The following is a 26,745-nucleotide window of genomic DNA, read 5'->3' as shown; positions in this document are numbered from 1 at the left end:
AATTTTGAGCAGTATCTCCATGAGATAGATAAGTTGAAAATTGCAGTATAGAAAAGTTCTCTTTAATTAAGAAGTTGTTTGCATTCTGGCTTCATTTGAAAACTAGCGTTTAGCCTAAGAACAGCAAGGAAATAAGAAATTAGTTACAACTTTCTCTAGTGCTCTCAGTGTATTTCGTTGATGTGTTGTTAACCTCAAAATCCAGTCCCAGTGAGTGAATTTGTAGGTATTAATATTTCAATTTTTTTTAAGTATTGTATTTTCAAATGTTCTTTCAAAAATGTTTATTATGGTTATGATGATATTGGAGGGAGCTAGTGGATTCTTTAATGATTTCGACATGATTTTCTACATGATCTGTATGTACTAGTTCAGCTAAAAATGGTGTTACTGGAGAACCTGTGGTAGATCACATTAGAGCAAACGCTGCTGATCGGAGAGGGATATTTGGTTCCAGGATTCAAGAGAAAAGTTTATAGGTAGAATATGTAGGTAGAATGTATTTTTTTTAATAGAGAGAATTAATTTTCTTAAGCTGATTTTTACATTTAATAATAAATAATGTGGTCATCTGTATTAATACAAGCCAAATGATATATTGTAACCTTGTTTGCTGACTGCTGTTTTCACAGGGCGTAACATTGACAGATCTTCAAGAAGCAGAAAAAACTATAGGAAGAAGTCGTCCCACACGAACCAGAGAACAAGAAAATGAAGAAAAGGAAAAGGAAGAGAAAGAAAAGCAAGACAAAGAAAAACAAGAAGAAAAGAAAGAATCTGAAACTAAAGATGATGATTATAGACAAAGATATTCCCGAACTGTTGAAGAGGTATTTTCATGATGGGTCTCTTTAGGTAGAGAAATTATATGAATCTTAACTCCAACTATAATACTGCAATTTTGGTATTACTGTAAACAGTCATTTACATATTTACATGTTTTATTATCCTGTGGTTTTATGTTTGTTTAATCTTTGTAAATTAATTTTGACATTTTTCTGCTGAATAGCCATATCATCGCTATAGACCAACAACTTCAACTTCTTCATCATCCACCTCTTCGCTCTCCACCTCCACTAGCTCTCTTTCAACTTCAAGTCAACTAAACAGACCAAACAGCCTTATAGGTATAACTTCTGCCTATTCTCGGAGTGGAACAAAGGAAAGTGAGAGAGGTAGGAGTATTATCTGTGAAGTTGTTTTTTTTTATTTATTTTAATTGCCAAAGGGCTATTTATGTTTCTAAAGACTGTTCAAAATGGGGTGTGATATGCAAGACCACTCTTAGATATATGTCACTCCAGGTTCTTGTAAGAAATTCCAAAACTTGCATGTAGAGAGGAAAAACAACTTTGAGGACTTAATGGTGTTTTTCAGTCTTATGGTGTGTGAGTCTGGGTTCATTTCTGCTTTCACACAGCAACTGTAACAGAATATCACGCTTCAGAGTTTAAAAGTGCAGGTGTCGAGGAGGAATTTTACTTGATTAAATAATCGCCAAGTAATTGGGGAGGAGGGTTAGTCGTACAGTGAAGGAATGAAACGATGCTTTCATGGTTTCATGAGCATCTGAAAACAGGAGAGAAAGGGATACTTCTGGTGGTAGTGTGGTGGTAGTTCATAATACATAGTGGAACCACACTAATATCTAACCGGTTTATATAGTCATACACTGAGGATGAGATGCTCGATTCAGAGATCAGAAAGATGCTTTTCCTTGATGTCACGGATTTTTTGCCTAGAGTTTTATTCGAATGTGAATCATCTGCTATAATTCTTTAAAAATACTGTACCTGATCAGTTGCCTGTCAAAGGATGAAGCTGTTGACATACATTGTGATCTCCTCTACTCTCTCTGAGGTGTGGCACTGTTAAGCTGGGAGAAATACATTAATTCAAGTTATTGATTAGATATAGGATTACTGATTGAAAATGGTAATTTTTTTTGTACAGTGGTTCAGATTAGATGATCCATTGTTCAAATCTCCATGAACTATGCATCAGTATCACCAAGTTCTCTATATGGGTATTTTCTGAACAAGTTGTTAGGACTAAGCTTCAGTGTTAAGTTTTCTGATTTTGTTCCCCTCCATCCTAACATGACGTGAAATTTGGAATAAAATTTTTCAGTACTGCATGCTTACTTTAGGAAACTCTTTCTAGACTGTTCTGTGGAAAAAAAAAAAAAGGGTAAATATTAGCTACAGCAGGTTTTTTTCAAATTATGGTTTTAGGAGGAGAAATACGTTACTGTCTGAAAGCTCAAAGGTAAATCATCAATTATTAGGAAAGGTCGGTGTTCAGCATGAATACTTATCTTTCTTCTTTGTTTAATTCTTGCTTCATACTAAAAAATTCATTTACCTCTGAAGAGCAGTGATGATACAGTTAAGTTAGTAGGGATGCTATGATTTGAACTCAACTGTATGGTTTCTTTCTCATAAAGGAATAGCAAACTGAACAAACTTCCTAACAGGTAAATAACTTCTGTTTGGGCAGGTTTGTTTAATTGTCTTTTTTGTGCAAGTTACTTGTAGGAGACCAAACGCAATTCTGAGGTATTATGTCAGTTTTGAACTGCAATTGCATTTCTTTTAAAGAAAAAGGAAATCTGTATTACAGAGTTAATCTTTGAGATCCAATTTTATTCTTCCTTAGATGGGAAAATGAAGAAGACTAATGAGAAAGGGGACTCTAAGGAGGACTTAACAGACTTTTAAAACATTTTTTTAACAAGGAATTTTTGATGTAAGCAAAAAAAAATCTTGTTTGAAGGATGATGAACTATCTTATACTTATCTTTTGTACTTTTATATAACTACTGACACAAACGCTAATGAATTATTATGTGAAAGTTTTGAAAATTGAATTTTAAGTGTAATTTGTGGTGTGTTACTGTTACACTGAAGCATTTTGTTGAGGTAACTGTTTAGGTGGAATTAGTATTTTGAAATTGCTGTTCAACAATTGGAATGGTATTTATTTTAGAGCTGTGTTCTGAGGAATGCGTATTACAGCAAACCATGTGGTGAGGTTTGTAGCGAATTTATTTCAGGTAAAAATATCAATTGTAAGCATTTTAGAGACTGAGAAATATTTCAGTAGATTTTCAGAAAATCAGATTGTCCCATACTTAAATGAACAAGAAAGTTGTCATTAACAGAAGGGGGCAAAAAAGAGGAAGAAAAGGAAGAAGATAAGTCACAGCCTAAATCTATACGGGAAAGGCGGCGACCAAGAGAAAAACGACGATCTACAGGAGTTTCTTTTTGGACTCAAGATGTAAGTAAAAGACTGCTACTGCTGATTTATAGCAATGATGCTGATTTGTAGCAATATGGAATGCATATAGTATATTCTTAACATGGAGAACAGTTTAGAATAATAGAGTATTTCACTGACTTGTTCTGGAGAAAATGGTACTCATTCATTCTCTGTTTCTCCGTTGTGAAGCTTTCAGGAGCAAATTCAAAATCAAGTCTAAGTTACGCTGATAATGCTGAAAAAAATTCTAGAATACTGTAATAACCTTAACGTAATAGAATTAATCATAATCTTAAAAAAAAAAAAAAAAAAGGAACAATTCTTTTCTATTGCATGCGTACCAAAGCTGTAAGAATGAGACTCATTATCTGGCATGTTACAAGTAGCTATGTACTTAAAGCTGAAAGAACTGTTGCCAAATTAGGAGGAGTATCACCAGTGTTTCAGCAGATTACCTTTCCCTTTTCTTTGTCGTAGGAACAGCATATAATTTTGTAAAAGCAAGATTTTTCAGTGCCAAATGCAAAGCTCTGTTTCCTCTGCTGGTACTGAAAGCAAGTGTTTGTCTGAGAATTTTCATCTTACATCCCATATATGCTCTGTATATTTTAGATAGGTAGAATTTTACTACTCGTAGCTTTTGATATTAAAAATCTAGAACACATTAAATTCTCAGAAAGCTTTCAACAGCTCAACTGTTTTTCCTCTCCCACCTCTTTCACCAGAGTGATGAAAATGATCAGGAACACCAGTCTGATTCAGAAGAAGGAACAAATAAGAAAGAAACTCAGGTAATTAAAAAAAATGGTAACTTTATAACATATATCCTAATTTTAAACTTTCAGTGCAGTTGGATTCAAATAAAGTAATGCATATGATGAAGTCCTTATGAGTGCTTTCTTAGTCATAATTTGATTTTGTGTTTCAGTGCCATTTCCTTTGCAGATTTATAGTGAAAATCTTGTCTTCTAGCATATTTATGAACTGCAGAATTTTATAACAATTTTAATGTGTTAACAACAGATAAAACTGTCTTTTTTCTCTTCCATTCTGATTATGTAGAATTAGTACCCAGAAGGTGTTGGTGAAATTTCTGACATATAGGTCAGGGACATGTTGCAGCAAGTAACTGGAGTGAGTTTTCAGACTCTACCATGCAAATATCTTTGTTTCATCTGCTCTTTCACTGAAAATAAAATGATGTCCTGTGACTAATACACACTAGAACCTTTTTAAATTAAAAAGTGGTGTTAATAATGTAATTAACGTCAAATGTGAGAAAATATTAATATAAGAAAGCTTAGAAAGTTAAAGAGCACAATGCACCTGATTTCTACATTGAAGAAAAAAGATTTCTGAACATCCTAATTCAGTATTGTTAGTTTTGTTAAAAAGTCAATGGCAAACAGTATAATTGGCTTGATTTGATGTGAAAAATCCTTATAAATTGATGCATGAGAGTGGGATGAAGAGGGCTTAAAAAGGAAGTAGCAACTTAAGCTATACTATAAAATGGTGTAGCAGAATGTATTTCTTTTGACCCTAATCCCTGGAGTAACACACTAGGGAATCAGGGTCATTATTGAGTAATAAAACTCAAGTGATGTAAAAGCTTCCATTTTATGTCCTTAACTGGTTTAGATGTTGGTTCGTTCCATCCCCTTTTGTTTTGCTGTATTTTTGATTTCCCTGTGATGTTAACATAAACGCATAGTCGTCTTTCCTCTCCTCCCACCAGTAGCTGTTGTTAGATCTGTAATTATTAGATCTGTAGTTATTCCATATTCTATTCTGTAGAAACTTGTTCTGCTAGAGTGTAGTCCTTGTGATAGAATTAGACTTATATAAAACTACAGTGAAGTAGTGGTAAATCAGGCGCAAAACAGCTTATCAGAGCTTTAAAACGTTATGTAGATTTTAAGTAGTTTCCTCTCTTTGTTGAACAACTGCTTAGAGTTTTTCAATGATAAACAAAGAACTAAACAACTAACTTTTTACAGTACAGTATTTTGCTGCGTCTAGAAAAAAGAAGTGGAGTAGACTTTGAGCATTCTAATGGCAATCTGTTACCAATTATATGACAAAAATTTTTGATTTTACATAAACTGCACTTTTCTTTTTGCAGTCGCTAAATCCACTTACAATTGACACAAATCTTGCACGTTTTGTTGTAGAAAATTCATGATTATTTCGCTATAAATCCTTTTCATTTTTGAGAGAAGGAAAGAGATGGAATAAATTAGAATTATAACATTCAGACATTCAGAAAATATTTATGTTTTTTCAGTTGTACTGAATATTTGATGTACTACTCAGAAAACAGAAGTCTTTGGAAAGACTGAAATTCTCTGTTACTCCCTTATGTGGTGCTGCTGTTGGTTTTTTTGCTTGTTGAAGCTCCAAGCCAGAAGTAGAAGATGGTAACTATAAACTTTGAAGAGCTTTGGCGGTAACTCAGGAATTTAGAGGAGGTCAAAAACAAGCCTTGCACATGCTACAAAGAAAACTAAAGGGCCTTAGACAAAATAATTTCTAGCCTGAAATCTTTAAGGAACTTGACAAATGCTTATGCTTTTCATTTCAGAGGTCTTTGAAAGCACTGTCTTACAAGATTTCAGTTTGTACTTTCTTGTTCCCTATACTTTTGACATCTCAGTTGATCATTAAAGGAGAACAAAAAGGAGAACTATTAAAATGAAGTCAAATTTTGCTAGCACTATGACAGTTGGAGGCTGCTGTAATGAAATTTTGTTTAGGCTTTTGAGTGCTAAGAGATGAAAAATTCTTTAATTTGCAAAACAAATGACATGTTACTTACAGGAAATCGTTGTTCCTTTAAGAAGGATAATCTTATGTTGTAGGAAGACAGTTCAAATATAAGCAAGTCTGAAGATCATTTTGGCAGCTGGGGGATTTTACATAACAAACTGTTCCAGTGAAGCCTCTTTTTCAGTTACGTTTTTGCCTTTATAATCCAACAGTCATCTCATGGATTTCATTCTGAAATTGAGACTGTGAAGAAATAAATTGTTTTTGTAGACAAGTAAGTTTTACCAGTGTAGCATTCTTGGGGAATGGAGAACCTTACTTGCACCACCTTGTTTAACTTTTGGTTTCTAGGAACAGTTATGTCTGAACTCTGGGGACAGAAAGAGACGGGAATTAGGAACCGTGCTGTTGGTAGCCAGAGTGTGCCAGAAATAGGTATAGACCTTTTATGTGTGGGTAAATCTGACCTGAATTTAGTAAATAGGGAACAACAGAAAGTAAAGGATTGCTCAGTCTTAACCAATATATAGGCATTTGTTATGTCACTGAAGAAGAACTATTTTTGAAAAGCACAACAAATTTCCAGGAAGGTGAAAAAACAGTTTTACCAGAACATAGTTCAGTAATAAGTTTCCATAAAGCACAACTTTGAACGTACATACCAAAGTGTTCTGTGGAACAGCTCACATTATTGTCAAACATGCCTGAACAGCTCTCTTTCTTGGCTGGCTGAAGGGGAAGATGTATTTAGATTACTGATTTAAGTTCTGTTGATGTAGTCTTCAGGAATTAGTATGATCTCTTCCTTTTTGATAATTAGATTTTACTTTGAGTTGAACTTCATCTGTGGATTAAGATTCACAAGATTTCTTTGTTTTTTGAAGTTATTTGGGCTAGCTATTTGTCCTTAAGCAAAAATAGCTCAAAGTATGAATATTGAAATCTGATTTATTATTAGTGGAATGCTGACCAGACAGTCAAAAAGACTTAAGGTATAACAGAGTTGCCAAGTCTTGTGATGATGTGGAAAGTGGTGTTTGCTGTGCTTTTTAAAATTTTATTCCCCATATTGCTGCTTTTTTCTCAGTGAGCCACCTTGTCGTTCCTTTCCATTCTAGCCATCTTTTGTTCATGGAAGTATGTCTTCTGTTACTGGAAATGGTGCCCCTGTGGCACAGTAAGAGATAATGAATGAAAAAGAAGCCAGTAACTTGTAGGAGATGAGGAAATTTGGGGTAGAATTCAAGCACACAAAATTAAGGGTATTTGAGAGTTCAGCTTTTCGTGGTATGAATATTTGCAGGGAAAAGAATATGGAATATGTGTGGTGAAGGAGAAATAACGTGTACTTGAGCAGGAGATGAGAATGGGAACATGATCTGTTAGAGAAATGATCTGTTTAAAAGTGGGCAAAAGGCAGAGATATCAAATGACAATGATACAAATCGTATTACTTTTATTATCAGTTTGTCCTGTTTTCATTAGAGTTGAAGCTTGGAGTGCACTTGAGCTACACTCAGAAGGATACCTATAGAAGTGTGGGGGCAGCATAAAAAAACAACATGAAAACAGCAAAACAAAAATCTCCCCTGAGATAATGTATTTAAAAAATAATTACAAATTTAAATAGGCACTACAACGGTGGTTAGTTTATAATTAAATGAACTGAAATTTTATTTAATGCGGGATCAGATATGTGACTTCTGAAGGGTGAAATATAGCAATATTAGAATAATGAATGTCATTAGCTCTTCTAATTCTGCAGGAATAAACATGAGAAACTGGTATTATTAGCACTGGTTAAACATTGTACTCAGACTTTCTTTCTTGGTTTCATGGCTGTGGCAGTTTTATAGAAGTACTCATTTACCGAGTGTAGACAATTCATGAAATTAATATTTTATTTCCATTACTAGAAGTTATCCTAACCTCACCAAAATGTGATGTATGTCTGGAAGCCCAGTGTACATTTTCAAATATACAGTGTGTTTGGGGGGGAGGACACTCTTATGGTCAGTACAAACTGATAGCTTAGGGTTAGTATTAAGTCAGCTGGTATAGATGAGGATACGTACACTTTCATTTTTCCTTACTCCTTGCGTGCTGCTTCATGTAACTTCACTGTCTCACAGTCTGCTCAGTTCTGTGAATGTGTTCAGAGCACCCATCTCATGTAATTTGGATGTGCAGGGATATATATCAGTGTTGGCCTCATTTGTCCTCAAACCAACTTTATGCAAAATCCGTAGACTTAGAGTTACAATGTAAAAAAAAAAAAAAAAAAGTAAAACAGTAAACTGTGAAAAGTTGTGACTGAACTAAGAGAAATCAAAGGGAAAAATGAAATTTAAAAAAAAAAAAAAAAGATAAAACACCACTCCCCCAAAAAAACACATTTTGTGACAAGTGAGGGAAAGAAGAACAGGCACGTGCTTGAGAAACGTGCTCCTCTTCCCATGAGCTCTGGGTGCTGGATACTGCTTGAAGCCCAGCAGCAGGGCTTCACAGCTTTCAGGAAATGGAAACTGCTGACGTATGCTTTTCTGATGCTCATGGAGTCCTTGCCTTGCTGCTCAGATTCCAGATCTCAGCCAGGAGAATGGGAATGGGCTGGGTCGTTGCTTTCCTGTCTCGAGCAATCAGTGCTTCCCCGTCTCCAGGACTGTCTTATGTCACCAGCTCCTATGGTCTCCCCCTGCAGAGCTGGAAAGTTCTGTTTGCAAAATGTTCCGTGTGTGACTTAATAACTTGCCTTTCCATTTGGGAAGCTGTACGGCAGCGGGTTAATGGAGATCCGTGAGGCTTTCACATTCCCATGACATCATGGGGAGCCCACTAGAAGCAAGGAAAAACAGCCTTTAGAACCCTCTTTGTTAAGAAATAATGCAGGAGTGGTGTCATCACACTAGCTAAAGGGTAAAAGGCTTAGTGTTTTTGTTTGTATGGTGTCCCTTCAAGGTAAAAAGAGAAAACCTAAAGTCTTTGTGAACAAAGGATCCTCTGTTTGGTTGAGAAGGAAGGAGTAAGCAGTGGGAAAGAGGTTTTTGTAGGTCATCAGTTATGGGGTGGGTAATCTCATATGGATCTTAATCTTTAGATATGCAACATACGGTTCATACTTAGGTGGAAGTTAAAAATAATGTGGCCAGTAGCTTAAAAACTAACCAGGTGTAGCTATGTGACACTTAACTGCAATGTTTTCTACAAAAATCTCTTAAGTTCTCAGCATTATTCATTCCCTTACAGAAAATAACAATATTTTGATAGGAGTGGTTAGTCTGTCGCACATACTTTTGATAAACCATGTGTAGTAAATCCACTTCAAGGTGTCAAAGGGGAAATTAAGTGTGTTATGGAGAATGTGACTATTGTGACAATGTAGGTTAAAAAAAACAACACAACCTCCACACCCCCACCCCCAAAAAACAAGCACAGGAGAAAGCTCCAGCCACTGCTAGGTGAACATCATTGGAGGATATCCAGGGGAATATACGTCAGTAGAGTGAAATGTCTTCACTCAAGATTATTATAAAAATCAGAATAAATGATGAATCTGTATTGACCACCCAGAGGGGAAAAAGGCTTATGTGAGTGATGTAATGCTTCGAGGACACTCCCTCAGTCCTAAGTCATCACTTTTAATGAAATTTCACTCATCAAGTAAAGTGAATGTACTGTCTGCCTGTGGATGCGCCTGTAATGAATGAATGAATTAATACAAAAAATGAAATTACATAATTTAAATTTAGTCTAGTAAGTGCTTCCTTATGTAGTTGGTATAGCAGCTAGTTTCCCATTGACGTATGTTGACGCAATGATCTTGTAGCTTATTTTACAGTATTATTTTAAGCTGAAGTCATTATTATGTTGACTTTTCAAAAACATTATTGCTACTGTTACAGAAGAAGAAGAGGAATAGGGAATTCAGAGAACAGGGTCCCCCCTGCTGGGGGTCAAGTCGCAGAATGCACCAACTGCTGAACTGACTGTTATGTTAAGGACAGTCCAGAATTTTAAAGTGTAATGCTAACATCCTTGTAAACCATATTCTGGCAAACACGTTTCTAGCACATACTTCTCTTCTGTTCTAGACAACAATATTGCAACTTGACAATACTACTGGATAGCATATGTGCTGTAACATAATTGTTGAGTTATGCTTGTTCACAGATTGTTATATATTTTATTTAAATAAATTACTGATATGATCTCTTCTTTTTCTCTCTTTTTACCCTTCCCAACCTCAGAGTGATAGCCTTTCAAGGTATGTGTGATTTAAGTAAATTAATTTAAATTTGTTACACTTTTTAGTCACATATTCTCACTTAAATTTATGTACAAATTCAGCTTAACCTCAGTATTGAGTTGGGTTGAACTTCAAAAGGCATTAGAGGCAGTTAAAATTTGTGTGGAATATGGTTGTAGACATACAGTTCTGTGTTTTTTTCTCCGTTTGTTTGTAGGACACTCAACACTAGGGAATGTATTTGTAGTGCACTGAAGGCAGGCAAGGCATTTTGTGGAACATCATGGATACGGATGGTACCATTCCCTACAAATTTGTCAATATGAAGTCAGCTTTTACAAAAAATTAAAAAGGAAAAAAAAAATACTCTACTGAAAAATGTCTAAGAAATCTCGATAAAAGTACTAACAGCCTCTGAAAATCAGATTTCTGTACAATTTTTTAAAAATGAAAATGTAGAAATATCAATCATTACAAAAAAAAAAAGGCTTGCTTTTGATTTGGACCTGTAGAATTAATTATTATGTTCTGTCTGTGCTGAAAAGCTGTTAAATATTACTACAGCACCTAAACCATGAAGAATGAGCACTGTGAAAATGCATAAAACTGTATTAATATTGGTTGTAATTCACTGTTTCACTGTTTAATAGGATAAGGACCTTGCTGTAGATTTGTTTTGTAAACTGCTTCTGTTGAAATAGGAGAATTCACAATAAGTAGTTTGGAAATCTCCTTCATTTCTCTAACAGAACTTGGAGAATTCGTCTTGGATGATATTTTAGAGATTACTTTTTAAAAACCCTTCAATTAAAGTACTACATTTAAAGTAGTACTGCAATTAAAGTACTCCTTGCCAGAAGTTGGACTCAATCATTCTTATGCGTCCCTTGCAACTCAATATTCTATGATACGTTTTTAAGAATAGTTCTTCAAAAATAAAGAAGTAAAATATCTGAACAAGCAAAGTCCTTTAAGACATTTAAATATCTACTTGATTTAAATATTTTAATTTATTTTTTTAAATTTCTCAGCATAAAAGGCAGGCATTTATGTAGCATGGTGGGCAGTTTTAAAACATTTTCAGTCAGAGAATCTTGAAGTATACTGAAGAATACGGAGAGAATTAGCGTTAAATTAGTATGCAGTGGCTTAACTAAAATATGTTACTGCAAGTGGCTGTGTTCAGTTGGGTAATGGTACACTCACAATATCTGATACAGTGAGTAGTCTCAGTTTGAGTACAAAAGCAAAGAAAAATAAGAACTTTTCTTTTACAGATACGATACAGGATCACTCAGCGTGTCTTCCGGTGATCGTTATGATTCAGCACAGGGGCGATCTGGGTCACAAAGTTACCTTGAAGATCGAAAACCTTACTGCAGTAGACTAGAAAAAGAAGATAGCACTGATTTTAAGAAGGTATCTGATCCAGTGATTTTGGTGTGAAAGTAATACTTGATTAATGTTTTTCATAATTTTTTTCATAAATTGGAAATAATCTCACATTATTTCACAAATGCTGCTTAGAGCAACTCAGCTTAACGGAGGAGCAGAGGAACCACTGCAGTGGGGGAATACATACATTACAAAACAGTTTATGGCTTTTGCACTGAAAAAAGTGCAAAGGAGTTCAAAGTGCAAAAGTTCAAAGGCAAGGGAGAAATCCTGAGGAGCAAAAATGTATATTTTTATGATGAATGCTATTAGATTGTTTTTGTAGTTGATTGTATTATTAATACTGCTTTATACATGCATGAAATCCTATATTTGATTTTTGGTAGCTTATAAACATGTAATATAGAAATTTGTTTAGATCTTGCTTTAAAATAGAGGAGGAGTTTGTTAAGAAAAAAAAAAGGTGTACTGTAGTGTCTAATCTGTGATATATGTGGGGTAAGTTGTATGCTCCCTGTGCAAAGTTGCTTTTCTCTATAGATGTCTGGTAGCAGTTCTTTAAAGTGTTTGCTAGTTCTAAACATCTTTAAACTCTATAACTGATTTTTACTTCTTAGACTATTAATGTATTTCTTCATTTTACATGCAGCTCAGACACAGGTTTTAAAATGTTCAGCTAATGTCACAATTCTTATTCAGTGTGTTTTTAAATGAATATTTTGTCTTAGCTTTATGAACAGATTCTAGCTGAAAATGAAAAGCTGAAAGCACAGTTACATGATACCAACATGGAACTTACAGATCTTAAACTACAGTTGGAGAAGACCACTCAGGTTTGTATAAAACAAAAGGCCCATACTTTGCTGACAAAGTAGATAGCAAACTAGAAGCACCCCAGCATATGGGTTGCTATTTACTAGGCATCAGCTTTGTTTCTTATTCAAAGATGGGAGTGAAGAAGAGTACCTTTCTGTTTCTAAAGAAAAAAGAGCACAGGATTCTGGTCTTCAGCTGTGAACAAAATGTGTGAGACCATCTCCTGCTTATTTAAGTACTGGTGGTTCTTGCCAGCATGTATGTGGAACTTCTTTGCAGGGTAGGGATAAACGCTTTCTACACTGTTAAGCCTATGTTCAAACTGTCAGTCTGATTTGATTAATTAATTCATAAACCTGCTGGCAGATTGGCATAACCTGCCAGTTCTTCCTGGTTGGTTAGATAGTCTTATCTTAAAACTGAAGAGCAAATAGTGCACTTCACTTACAGGTAACTGCTCTCAGATAACAGTGCTGCATACAGTAATATTATATATGTACACAGAAGTGAAATTCTTCTTAAATTGCTGTAGAAAGAACGTTCCCCTTTCTCAGATCACATTTGCCACAATTTACCTGTGTATGTACTTCACTGTCTTCCATATGCAACCTGTAAATATCAGTAAAGTACATTTAAAAAGATGTTTGTTTTGTAAAGCTTTTAGATAGATATACTATATTGCTCCTATTTGCCAAAGGCTACGTAAGATTAAATTACTTAGGGATGGTCACAGAGGAAGTCCGTGATAAATCCAGCTCATTCTTTTTTATTTCAGTGTTACTTCCCTGAACATATTTTAAACTGCTTTTAAAGACATATTTTGGACAGAATACAGTAGTAGTTGCCCTTAGCTGAAATGTCCTTTTGTATTACTTTTCTTCAGTTTTACATTGTTTGAGAACAAGTACCAATGTCTCTATTAATTCTGTGTTTCAGAGACAAGAAAGATTTGCTGACAGATCAGTCTTGGAAATGGAGAAAAGGGTGAGTTTCTGCCAAATATCTACTGAGTAGTCCAATACAGGCTTTGTTTTAGTTTCTTTTTCAACCCCTGGCTTGGATATATTTTAGTGGGAACAGAAGCCTTTCTTACAACTTTCATTTTTTAGAAGATTTGGGGATTTTAGGTTTCAAAGTGGCAATGAATGTGAGATACTGTGAGATGGAATTACTCTTAAGAAATGCCTTCAGGTTGTCTGTTGGCTTGTGATAACCGGGTTCTAAACCCCACTGCCTTCCAGGATTCTGCCGCTTGTTCCATCTCGTCCAAAACAATATTGGCTCTCCAGAGAGTTAAGCAGATTCGGAGCGTCTCATCTTTTAATGCATTTCCAACGTTCAGAGACTTTAATTTCCTCAGAGCTTTCCGGAGGCATGTGTGTCGTGTTACCAATTGTTATTGGTAGTGAAGTAGCTGTTTCTACCCCACAGACATCAGACCTCAAACCTGCTAATGATGTAAAATTAAGCATAGTCTGTCTCTTTCCTTGTACTGTAACTTTTCCAGAGGGAAAATGACACTGTGTTGGGGCGGAGTGGAGGCAAATGAACGAGCAGTGTGGGAAGAAGGGCATTAGGGTGAGAGACAGCCCGAAATTGACAGGGAAAGGAGATGTGTAATAAATCCACATGTGAGATAAACTGCAGGAATTATTTCAGAAGTTGTACCCATGATAATTTAGGCTGTAGTTTCATGCTAGCTTAAAACCCATCCTGAGTTCTGCAACAACTTAAAGAAAACTCAGTTTCTTCTGTTTTGATCCTGACTTCCTTTATGGCCACATGTACCTTTCTCCTCCCCTAACCCTGGAGTGACGCATTAGATACTTCAGTGGGAAGAAAACTAAATGGACTTTGACAGTAATGAGTGATATGGTATATATTTATTTATCCCTGGTAAACTTCATATTTATTAGCCTGATATGTTTATTTTCCAGTATTTGAGATTTAGAAAACACATTCTAAAATGTAATTCTGCAAACCTATCTGGTAAATAAACAAACGCTTGATTTTACAAGAGGACATGGAGATGCAGAAATGCTCTCAGGCACTTCCTGAAGTTCTATTATTTTTATCTTAATAATCTCACCAGATAATTGCAGCGGCCTTTTAGTGCCTATTTCTTCTTGTTTTTGTGGCATCCTGCTGTAGGCAGTGATTTCATCAGCAGAAAAGTTTCATCAGCAGCTTTAATTGGTTTCTTCCTTGCTATCATGGCCACACAAGTGGACATTTAATTATTTCATAGATTTAGCTGTATGCATTACTATACAGGTTTCATACTGCAGAATATTCTGTAGTGTACATCTTGGCATTATTTCAGTTTTACTGTTTTTTTTTTTTTACAAATTTTTACAAAATTACTGTGCTACTTTTTCCCAAAAATAGGCCACTGCATTAAGACAATTGGTTATCATTAGGAATTCTTGCACCTTTTTCTTGTAAAGACACTTATTCCAATAGCAGAAATGTCTTTCTGAAACGTTACTTTTTCTGAAGTTATTAATACCGAAGCTAGCAGGTAAAAAGATAAATAAAATTAGTGATAATGCTGCCTGGCTGAAACATGGTTTACACAAGTTTTAGGATATGTTCCTTGTATTTTTCTAATTTTAAATTTACCTCCTTTCAGACAAGAATTTAAAACGGGAATTTATTTGTGAATGTATTTTCCTCGTTAGAATCTGGAGCTGGTTTCACTTTGAAAGTGACTGAAGTGAGATTATCAGCTGCTGCTTATCAATAGCTGATCTCTAGAAATAAGCTGACTAAATTCAGTTCAGATGGTGGGTCTTTAAGAATAATTGTAAAGACATCTATCTATGTTTGAAGTAACCATATAAATGTAAGAGGTAAAAACAAACTGTAGAGCTTTTCTATGTATACTTTTCCAAGTATAAGACTTCAGTAAAATAAAATATAGAATTAAAGATGTTCATATAAGTACATAGAGAAAAAGGGAGGACAAAAGTAAAGAAAAACCTGAAGACATCTTTGAACTATGATATTTTCCAGTTGAACCGTACCTTTTCAGTAAAGAAGATGGGAACATTTATTAAACCTAGAATTTCACTGTGACAAAATTTAGAAAATACAGATTTTTAATTTTATTTGAACTTAGCCTTTATACATTGGTTTCCATGATGTGATTTGATGACGCTTTGTCGACATTTTTAATTTGAGGACTAGAAATAAGTACATAGGCAAAAATACAGTTTTTGTCACTCTGAAACAGTCTGTCACTCTGAAAAGTATGTTAAAAGCTCTTTTCAGAATTTCATATGACATGGTCGCATGCAACTCACACTGCAAGATTTCAGTATAGATCTAAATTGGAGATATGTTTAACCCATTTCTTCTAAATCTAGAATTCGTCACCTGGGAATTTGTGTTGGGGAGAGCTTATTGTTTTTATATTACTGAATAAACAATATCTGGGTTTACTTACTTAATTTTATAACTCTGGGGTCAGTTTTTCACCTGTGTATATCCACGTACCTCAATCTCGCTGCACCAAGACTGTGGTTTCTGGTTGCTTCAGTACATACAAATGAGCTATTGTCTTTTATAAAATGAGAAACTGGTTTGTGCTTTTTTTTCATATTGAGAACTACAAATGTTCTTGGCGTACCTTAAAGAAATGTTGATGTATATCATAAGATTTTACACTGCTTAAGCATTTGAAAGCCTTTTTTTGAGTCCGGGGACTAACCAGATAATACTGGCAATTTTTCCTACTAAAACTCTGATGTGTTGTTTTGTTGGCATTTCTCTAGCCACTTCCTAGCAGAGTAAGAAGGAAAAAAAGGAAACAGCTTCATCTAATTAGAGCTATATATTTTTGCAACAGATCTTATATCTAAGCCAGTCCATTTAAATGTTTCCTTTTTATTATGTGAAGTATGCAAAGTTGATGAAATAAGGATTTTATTTTATTTAACTGGTTTTTATTGCTAATAGTTATTCTTAAACAAACTCAACATGTTAGGTAAGCAAATGCATCAAAAGGACGAATGGTTTTTAGTCCTACAAAACAAGTAGGTAACTAATAACGTTCTAAGTAATGTAAGATGGTGTGGGTTTTTTGTTAGTCACTTGCTTACTGCAGTTAACTCACTGGTACTTACTATGCCATTACTATCAGTCTTTACTTATAGGAAAATTAGTAACTTGAAGTAGTTAAGTACATTAAGTACTAACAACTGCAGTAATCTATTACTTTGATAAACTTTTAAAGTTGTATTCTAAAATGGGAAAATGTTGGGGAATAACTGCACTATGATTAAACTAAATTAAATGATTTGTATCTGAAAGGTGACCGGCAAGAGTCAGTATCTACTGGGCGGTATGATCTAACCAAAGTTTTACACACCTTAGTCAATGCTGCTTGCTGTTTGCATAACACCATTGTATGCAGATGCATATGTACACTTTGCAATAATCTGTTGCTTTTGCCTTTCACACTTTGGAAAGATCTGAATGTAGAATAGTGAATAACCGCAGCTGCTTTTACATGAGACACACTGCATTGTCTGACACAGAAAAGCAAGCAAGCAAGCTATAAACCCCTGAAGTCTACTGCATTAGCTGTTGATCTGTCAGATGCGTTGAAAATGAGGTTTAAACAAAACAATATCATTTAGAAATATGGTAGCATGTCTGCACTGCAGACTGCAGCATAGTATAGAAAACCCTAAGCTAATTTTCAGTACAGTAGCTTGGGTATTCTGATCAGTGTTATCAAAACAACCTGAAGTTCTTGACAAAGGCTAATTCCTCCTGCTTCTCAGGTAAAAAGGGAAAAAAAATCATACCAACTATACTATACTAGAAACGCAGAAAATATTCAGGAAACATTTACTCAAGAAGCAGGTGGTCTTACGTGGCTAGATTTCTTGGTACTCAGCTGAACTCACATAACGTAAGTTTGGGTTGCATCTACACTACGTTGCAGTTTATAGTGTGGACAGATCCCACTGAGCTGAGGCAGATTTTTCAGCTACGTTTGCTTGTCTATGAAAGCTTACGCTTTTGTGCTTGTTTCTTTTAATATTCTTGTTTGTTTCTGATCATTTTCTGCATTTCTTGTATATTAAGCTTTTATGGAAACTTAGCTTATGAAAAATAATTCCAAACAGTACTTACAAACTGTCCAAGTTTTTGTAAAGGAAGGGGTATATTACAAAATAGGACTTGATGTAAATTTTTATATCTCTTCCTCCTAAGTTATTGAAATTCAATATTGAAATATTTTCTATATATCACGGCCATCACAAGTTTCCTGTCTACACTATGCTTCTGGTTGTATGATCTTTGAAACTTGAAGTATTTCACAGTTATCACAATATTTACAAGCATTAATTAAAAAAAGAATAGTATTGCTCAGTGTTAACACACATTTTCTGATTTAGGAAAAAAGAGCTCTAGAAAGAAGGATATCTGAAATGGAAGAGGAACTGAAAGTAAGTATTGTTAAACTGTTGTTAACATGGTGTATGATTATGTCAGTGGCATTAAACAACACTTAGTCTAGCAATATTACTGCTCTCTATAATTTCATTAGAAAATAAGTAAGTTATAACCACATCTCAAAATCACTCGTTTCATTTAGTTTGTAGTGGAGCTGTTTTTCTGGCATAAGCAGTCATACATATAGGACTTACTTTCTAGGAAGGTACTGAGGCTTACACTTCTATAACATATTGGCTGATAAGAAGCATTTGGAGATGTTTGCCGTGAAACATGTTTTGATCTAATCAAGACAGAATTGCCATCTATGTTTTTGATGCAAAACTCTCATATTTTAATAATTTAAAAACAATTGTATTATATAGTTCCATAGATTAAGCATAGATAATTCTGTAGATAAAGCATTAAATGTTGCTTTGCTCAAAAAGCTTAATCTCATTAATTTATGTATTAGGCAGCACATTATCAATATCAAAAGAAAAACCTGCATTTGTATAGAATGAAAAGTAATGAGTTTTTAGTTAACAAAAAGCAGCAAATTTAGATTTCAGATGTTGACAGCTAAGTACCATTTACCACATGCACTGAATAATAAAAGTTGTGGTATGACTTTTCTCATTTCCTGGTTTATCAACATTAAGTTCTTTGATATAATTAAGAAGACAGAGAAGTCCTGCAGGTTCACTTTGGATATAATATTGGACAGAGCCAACCAAACTGATAAAATTAAACTATAACTAGACAACCAGTGGAACATGATGAAATAGAAAACATTTTTGTACCCCATAATTTTAAAGCAGTACCACTGTTTTGACATTTGATAGTTGTCATTGATTAATAAGTTTCCTTTAAAGCTCATTTTTGAGCTCCCTCTGGTGCTTGAAAACTGCATTAACTTCCAAATCCTTTTCATTAAAATACTTGTAGTAAGGTTTGTTGATACAGTTGAGACTGACGAGCAGTGGTAAACAGAAGGCAACCACAATGTCTATAGCTCCCTTGGATTCAGGCCAAGGTAGTTTCCTGTAAGGAGGGGAACACAGTGTCTGAGGTTCCTTGAGGGAGAGGTCTTTAGAAGTGAAATATGTAGAAAGCTAATTGTGGTATAGGAAAATAATTATTTTTAAAAGTGGAAGACAGGGTATGAGTTTCTGTCACCAACCTGTAAATTTCTGTTAGGGATGGTTGGCCTTTTTCAGAAGCTTACATCTTGCCTTTTTCAAAAGCTTACTTTCAATATGCAATATGTGAAGGTTTTAAATTAAATATTAATACTCTTCCTGACATTTGTTGCACTCTCATGCACAAGTATATGTTAAACATATCATTATTTACTGACTTTTGAATAGGAGATTTAGTTTGTGCAATTGGGATGTTAAGTAAAGAATTCCAGGAATAACTCTCATTGTTAATGTATCCTGAACTGTTTTGGAAAGCTGTGACTGATCACTGCTGGTTCTTAGATTGCTTTTCAGGAATGTGCCACTTGCTTGATACTTTATTTTCACAGCAAGTTATCTACTTTAAACAGGACTGTCTCTTCTAAGTTTTCTTTCAATTCTGTTCATCTCTTGTTCTTTTCAACATAATATATGTGTTTTTTTCCCCGTTTTCACTCCTATTTCTTTGATTCCTGCAGAACCTGCAACAAATAAAGCAGATTCAATCTTTGAGACACATAAATGAGCGCCTGGTGACTGAGAATAGGGCCTTGACCCGTGTGATTGCCAAACTGTCAGGGTCCTGTAGGCAACAGCGTTCTGTGGACTTGTAATTCCTTCCTTCTCCTTTGTGTAGCCAGGCAGGTGTTGACAATAAGTTTGTGCTTGAGCAGAGTTTTACAATTAACACTTGTGTGTTCAAAATTGACTTACTGCTCGGTTATGGAAGTGTGGCTAAAGCATGGTGTCCAGTGTACCAAACAGAGATGTCACAGATACATTGTTATGGTGTGGTGTTGCCAATACTAGCACTGAAGCTTGTCATTTTTCACTTGAAGCTAAGTTGGCAAGGATTTCGAGAGACCTTAGACATGTTAAAACCCTGGGCAACAATTTGAAAGGAGTTGAGTGCACACTAGGATAAACTGAAGTCACTCCCCTGTTTTGATACTTGAGTAAATGCTCAAATTGACAGATTTGTCTTTGGTTTTCCAACAAATTGAAAGTGACCTTTTCATGCTGCAATATAATTAAAATGCATAGAATTGATACAAATCTGGTCAGAACTAAAGAAAGTTTGAGAAACGGTTGCAGTACTGTGCATTTCTGAACAGTTGCATTGGCAACTTAGTTTCTTAAATTTGTCTGATTTAGTGTTTAGAGGGGACCAAAGTTGTCATCCGTTAAAATATATCAGACTTTCAAGACAATTGATATTTTCTATACTAACTTCCTGTGCAGTTCTGGACAATCCATATTTTTATCTAGACTAAGCTTAAAATACCCAATTTTAGCACTAAGTCAAAAGTCAAACTGATTTATATTGCTATATGTGTAGGCATTCCAGTCGTGGACCACAATCCTATCATGCAAGGATGACACAAACACCCTGTCTAGACTGTCAGATTGAGCAAATCGATTGCCCTTTCTTCCTCTTATATAACAACTGCATGGGGTGGACGTTTCAGTGAGGTTTTAAGATCTGTAGGTGAACATAAAATATTTTTTATTCTGCACAGTGGCTCTTGCTAACCTGCTTCCCTTTGCTTACCCCCCTTCCCTCGTAGAAGCAAGGAGATGAGCATACACTTTTTTTCATTCTGCTCAGAGTCAGATCTCAGGTTTTCCCCACTAAGAGGTATGAAATAAATAGCAAGTTTATCCTTTGGCTTTATGTCTTTCTGAAGTTGACCTAACAATAGGATGCGGATAGAAAGGTTGTTCTTGGTCCAGGCCCTGCATTCCTGAGCATTCCCTTGTGTTAACCCTTGCTGAGTGAGTCAAGTCAGCTCAGTGACCTGGCTGAAAAGAAATCCCTTTATCAGTTTTATGACTTGATCCATCTCACCCCAGCATGGCTGGGTTGCTCAAGGTAACACACAGAAAGCAGCAGGAGCATATTGCTGCAGGAGAAGGGAGAGGTGTCCCTTTGGGGCAGCTTGTCTTAGAGCAGCTTCAGCTAAGCATGGGTTTCCAACACAACCGAGCTTAATCTAGTGACTGCTGTCCACAGCCACACATCCATACCATCTTTTTTTTTGCTAGTATTGGCATTCCTTTAACCATGTTAAGCCATTTTAGGATGTTAAACCATAGAAAACTATTGGCGTTCCTTTTTTGTAGGGGAATTTTTCAAAGGCAGATCATTGTGGAGCTTGAGGAGCTGGGCTAGCGAAAGACAAGCAATGGAAACATAGCAGGGAGGCTTGATATTGCGATGTAGCTTAACCACAGCAGTGTGCCTGGTTAATCTGAACAGGTACCTTAGCAGCTCGTGAGCTTTCTCTAATATTTATTTACAAAGCTGTTTTATAGGTACAAACTCTTATATCCTCCAGCAAACACAGTCATTACTACTGAGTTGGCTCCACATAGATCAGGTGATTATTGAAAAATTATTTGATCAGCTACAGTACTGCAAAGTTCATATCTAGTTATATAATACAGATAGGCAAAAGTAATATAAGTAATATTATAAAGTAATATAATTATAAAATTATAACTATTATGAGTAGTAATGTAAAGTAATATAATACAGATAGTGCATTTGTAATCTTATTCAAGAATCTCATCAAGGCAAGCTACTCTATTAATTTAGTGAAAAGCAAATTCGAATTACAAAGTATGTAATGGTAATTTTAGTGAATTTCATGAAAAGATTTTTCTTCTGCCTCTGCACATGAAAGGCATGTGGTACCACTTCATAAGTCTGAGTACCATAGGAATGCACTGCTCCAAGAAAATTGCATATCTTTGGCTGGGTTTAGTACGTGGATTTTATGTTGGGATTAGTATAGATGGGAAGTATAAGTATTTTATGTTACTTGAGCTTATCCTTTCTGATAAGTCTCCTATTACTTACAAATCCTTTTGTCTCCTGCCAGGCTTCCCTTATTCTTTAGCAGACTCATAACAAAAGAGAAAATACTTTCTTAATATGTATTCTACCTATTAGTTTAATCAGAATTAAAATCTACAGAGATCTGCAAGCATGTAATGGTACTGGATTATGTTAAAGCTCTAAATTTGAACGGTGTTTTTTTTTTGTTTGTTTGTTAAAATTGTTCACCAGAAAATATATCAATTTTTGTGTCTGCCTGTTTGTATTACGTATTATTGACTGTAGCTCCCTAGTCACTAAGCTGAAAGAGGACTGTGAAGTAACTGGAGTTGCTTTGAGATTTCATTGGAAGGCATACAAGGTGACGCTTGTTGAAATACGCAATTAACAAGAACAAAGTCAGACTCCTTTGCTTCCTTGTGCATAGCTAGATAAATGCTTTGTGGTTCCACCCAGGATCTTTGGTATGAAGTCTGTAACAGAATGAAAAGTAGGAAAGAAAGGTGTTGGTTGCTTTTACCAAACAAATGGTTATTTCATTGTTTGCATATACACATCAGAACAACTGTAGGTTTATCCTAATATTACAGGTGCATGCACAAGTGTGTGGTACATGTGCCTGTTAACTGCATATGACCAATAGCACGTGTATCTCAACCCACAATATGGTGTTTAGATGGAGTCTCCAGATTGGTTCTTGCCCTCCTTTTCCTGATAGACCCTCTCTACTGTCCAGACAAGACACTGACCTGAGATCACAAAATCAAGGCATCAGAATGAAAATTGTGGGAATCATTTGATCCCTATATGTGTATATCTTAGAATTGCCTTGGATAATAGAACAGCTTTTTGCTTTTTTCCTCCTGAAGGCACTATTTCACTGAGTTGATAACAGCATTAATTTAACTGTCCAAACTCACAGAACACAAAACTATTTCCTCTTACTCTTAGGGTTTTTGCGTGTGTGTTTGTGATTTTTCTCATTGCATTGTGAGTTTTTCAAAAAGTAAATTAATGTCTCTTCATAGCATATGCGTGATAAGAAGTGGTGATAATAGGCTATTTAACAGCGTAGAAAGCACAGATAACGTTTGAAAATTGTCAAATGATTACTCATGTTGCTCAAGTTCAAACACGTTGACATGATTTTTGAAAGTAATCAGTGTTTTACAGCACTTTATGTTCAAAGCACAGCTTTCTCCTGACTGTAATGGAAGCTGTAGAATTAAAGAGCTTTGATTCCTTGTGAAGAGCTCAGTGTAGGTGACTTGCCCTAAGCCACACCGTGGAGTAGAATAGGAATTCAGGTTAGCAGAGTTATTCTGTGGAGACCATCGTTTTTCCTCTTATGTTATCCTGTGATCTTCATTTCACATACTCTGGTACTTGCAGTTAAAGAAACTAGAGATCCTATAGCCTCAGTCATCCCTAGTACACCATCATGTTCCACTCTGTGAGAGGATCTGAGGAATCCTTTGGAGATGTGTAAATGAAGCCTCTAGTGTAACGCATGGTTAATTAACCCCACATTTTAAAACTTCACAGTTCCTTCTGTTCCATAATAATGTCCTGAGTATCATGGAGTCAAAGGTATAATTTTGTTTGGATAAAGCAAAAACAAAATAAGTGGCAAGGAAATTTCATCATGAACAATTCTGTAGCCGTTGTTACATAGGTCATCGGTTGGACTTAGACCTCTTGTATGCTCTTGGACCTGAGGTTACTGAATAACCACACTGCAGGAATAGGCTGATAGCTCCTGTGTGAACGTGCTGCTCGAAACCATACACATAATGCAGCTATGAGTTTTATAGGTGGTTTGTTATCAGTGTGTGAACATAGATACTGAGAATTTCTGAAATTACCTCTAGCTTCTCGGACAAGTTATGTTCTACCAGTACAAGCCTCTGTGCACTGACTTGTCCTCCTTTCCTGTCTGATCCTGTCCAACTCTCACCTCACTTGGCTTCTGCCTTCCAGCTTTTGTGCTTGTGTGTCACCCATCTCCTGTGGCAAACTTAACTTGCCATCTTCTAACTTGTGTGCCCGAGTATGCAGCCTGGTGTTTCAATATCTGATCTTGTGTGAGCCATGCTATTCAGGGATGTGATCTCAAATTATAGGTTGTGCGCTTGAACACAAGTTTGGCAGTGATTGGAAGATAAAGGCAATGAGTTAATAAGCTGAATCACACTGTATCTGATCAGGATGAAATCATCCAAGAGCACAGTGGTAGATTTAATTAGCCACAGCATGTTGTTTTGAAACCACGCAAGTGCAGTATAGACAAGCCTCTTTAAATTGTCAGTAATTAACATTTTTTTGCTCTGCACTGAAATCTGGAGCATTTAATTTTCTTATGCTACTGTAAATGCTTTTGTGGAGAGGCTGCTCATCTGCACCACTTAGTTTTAATGTATCTAGACCAAGCAAATGAAAACCCCTAATCTAGAGCTCCTAACTGTATCGTGCTAAAAGGTGAGAAATTTCTGAACTGCTGATACGAAGGGGGACAGTAACTGCCAAAATACCTCAGCTGAATAAAGATTTTTATCCCCAGTGCTTGTCTAGTCTTGTTGCTTTTATTTAGTGTATAATTGCAAATAACCATTGTGTTTTGTTTTTGATAGATGCTACCAGACCTGAAGGCAGACAACCAGAGGCTAAAAGATGAAAATGGGGCCTTGATCAGAGTTATAAGCAAACTTTCAAAATAAAGGGTTTACTACAGCAGCAAATAACGGTATTGCACATCACTAGTAACTCCAGTGGACCATAGTATGGCAGTCACTGGAAGTGTGGGAAGATCCCTTGGAGACTGTCATTTTCAGATATCCTGCCAAAACGCCCTCTTACCTGTGTGTTTTTTGTATCAAGATCATTGTTTCTGTTAAAATGCAGCTGCTGAGAAGATAAAATGACTGAGAAATCTTGTTTACAGCTACAGCATAATAAGGAAAGTGTTCAAGGCCAGATACGCCTCAGATATTTAACCAGTAAGCCTTAGTTGTACATAAACACTTTTACATCAACAAAAGCTTTCAGCTCTCACAGAAGACAGTTACTCAATAATGTTTTTGTTGTGCCACAATTCCCAGGTTTTTTTCTATACTCAGTTTTTCTTTAAATCTTAAGTTTGGATTTTTTTCCCTTCTAATTATTCATGTACCAGATTTTCTTGTACAGTGTTTCCACAGCTTTACCATTTGCAGAGACCACACACCCTTTTAAATTACATAACTGTGTAGCTACCTAGAGTTGTATTGTCCAACCACCTGGAACAGAGATGCTTGGTGGAACATTTGCTTTCACTGTTTGTGCAATATGCATTTATTTCCTATACAAAATGCTTTAAAAGTCAGTTGAAACTAGAATTATTTTAAGAGTCCTGTTTTCTGCCTTTATTGGTCACTTTAAAAAAAAAAAAAAGTTTGTAGTGAAAGATGTTAGATCCTGTAATCGTCACATTCATTTGAGCAGGTACTGAGTGATGCTGTATATATAAATGTGTACTGGTTTGATTTTTCAGACCACCACGTGGCATGCTTGAATATATTTCCCTATTGCAAATGTCTGTTAATGCAAATTAGGCTACTCCAGAATAGTGTGTTTAACAAAGTTCATTAATTTTTATGGTATAAAGAATTTAGACATTGTACATTGTATGGAGCCCTATCTTTACAAAAGGTCTAAACTATATAAAATACTTTATTATCTTTTCTTCCCATTTTTTTTTCATTTGATAGTGTTCACCATAATAAAAATTGCATAAATATAACTGCTTCACTACATTTCACATACCTGTATTTATCTGAGTGCTGTCCAAAACTGTTGTGCTAGCCAAAGTAATGTTACTAAATCATTTGAAAAACATAACCCGTTACACTCACATTAATGTTTATATGCACTGTTGTTGCCATGTGAGAAGGCATCTAATTTGATAACACCATCATGTCAGACCATTTTATACATTTCAGTGGCCTTTAAAAACAAAAAAGTACTTAAGTGAAGATCGCTTTTGTTAGAAACAGCTTTTATATTTTCACTAAACCATTCAAAATACAACATCCTATTGGCACATAGTTTATTGCCTAAAACCACTGAACAGATCAGCCATTAAAACAAATTGTACATTGTAAAGCTTGTAGTAGCTATTGTATTATTGATTATATTGTATACTATATTAAATGTGAATTTGTACCCCTTCATTTAAAAAGGTCGTTGTGTTCTACTGCCTACTTGGGGGGGAGGGTAGTTTTATGGGGGTGGGATATGTTTTGGTAAGGAAGACATGATGTCCTCTCTCTGTTGATTGGTTTTTTGAAGATGTAAGGTTATGCTCTTACTACCAAGCTCAGGATTCTTGATTTTAAAGGTACACAGATAGTTTGAGATATCTTATTGTAATTGATCTGTATGAGAGGTGGGTCTGAACCATAGGGAACTTCCATTGTCGTATGCTAACGTAAAATAAGCAAAGAATTGAACAGTTTGAATGGCTGCAACGTATTGAGTTCTGTTACAAGACAGTTAGGCATATTCTGGATTATATTTGGTAAAGTTTGGGTGCCTGTGAATGATTAAATAAGTGTTTCTAATATTTTAGTGTTTTATATTTAGGTTATTTATTCTTTATATCTAAAAAATGAATGGCTACTGTGCTATATTGATTTTATTGGTAGTACTGAGCAGACCTTGTATCTGCATGAAACTAGTTGCAAAACCCACTATTTTGGAAAAAAAAAATGTATTTTGACATATACAAATAAAATGAATACAAACTA

General features: G+C 35.3%; 1 protein-coding gene across 6 annotated transcripts in view; it reads left to right on the top strand.

The window, feature by feature from the left end:
* PPP1R12A (protein phosphatase 1 regulatory subunit 12A) overlaps nucleotides 1–26,745 on the top strand; it is a 129,640-nt gene extending 102,895 nt beyond the window's left edge. For 4 of the 6 annotated variants that reach the window (XM_083837997.1, XM_083838001.1, XM_083837999.1 and 1 more), the window contains 10 exons: nucleotides 633–830; nucleotides 1,010–1,175; nucleotides 3,164–3,282; nucleotides 3,990–4,055; nucleotides 10,281–10,297; nucleotides 11,557–11,698; nucleotides 12,403–12,507; nucleotides 13,427–13,474; nucleotides 17,902–17,952; nucleotides 24,592–26,745. In XM_083837997.1, coding sequence (XP_083694123.1) covers nucleotides 633–830; nucleotides 1,010–1,175; nucleotides 3,164–3,282; nucleotides 3,990–4,055; nucleotides 10,281–10,297; nucleotides 11,557–11,698; nucleotides 12,403–12,507; nucleotides 13,427–13,474; nucleotides 17,902–17,952; nucleotides 24,592–24,678 — 999 coding nt within the window. In that variant the 3' untranslated portion in view covers nucleotides 24,679–26,745. Of the gene's footprint in view, nucleotides 1–632; nucleotides 831–1,009; nucleotides 1,176–3,163; nucleotides 3,283–3,989; nucleotides 4,056–10,280; nucleotides 10,298–11,556; nucleotides 11,699–12,402; nucleotides 12,508–13,426; nucleotides 13,475–16,804; nucleotides 16,836–17,901; nucleotides 17,953–19,598; nucleotides 24,557–24,591 lie in introns of those variants that run through there. The other 2 variants (XM_083837998.1, XM_083838002.1) reach the window with 2 other exon arrangements.

This window comes from Anser anser, assembly GCF_964211835.1.
Source record: "Anser anser genome assembly, chromosome: 1".
NCBI classification, from domain to species: Eukaryota; Metazoa; Chordata; class Aves; order Anseriformes; family Anatidae; genus Anser; species Anser anser.
Note: the sequence above shows the minus strand (reverse complement) of the source record. Positions and strands in the feature narration are given on the sequence as shown.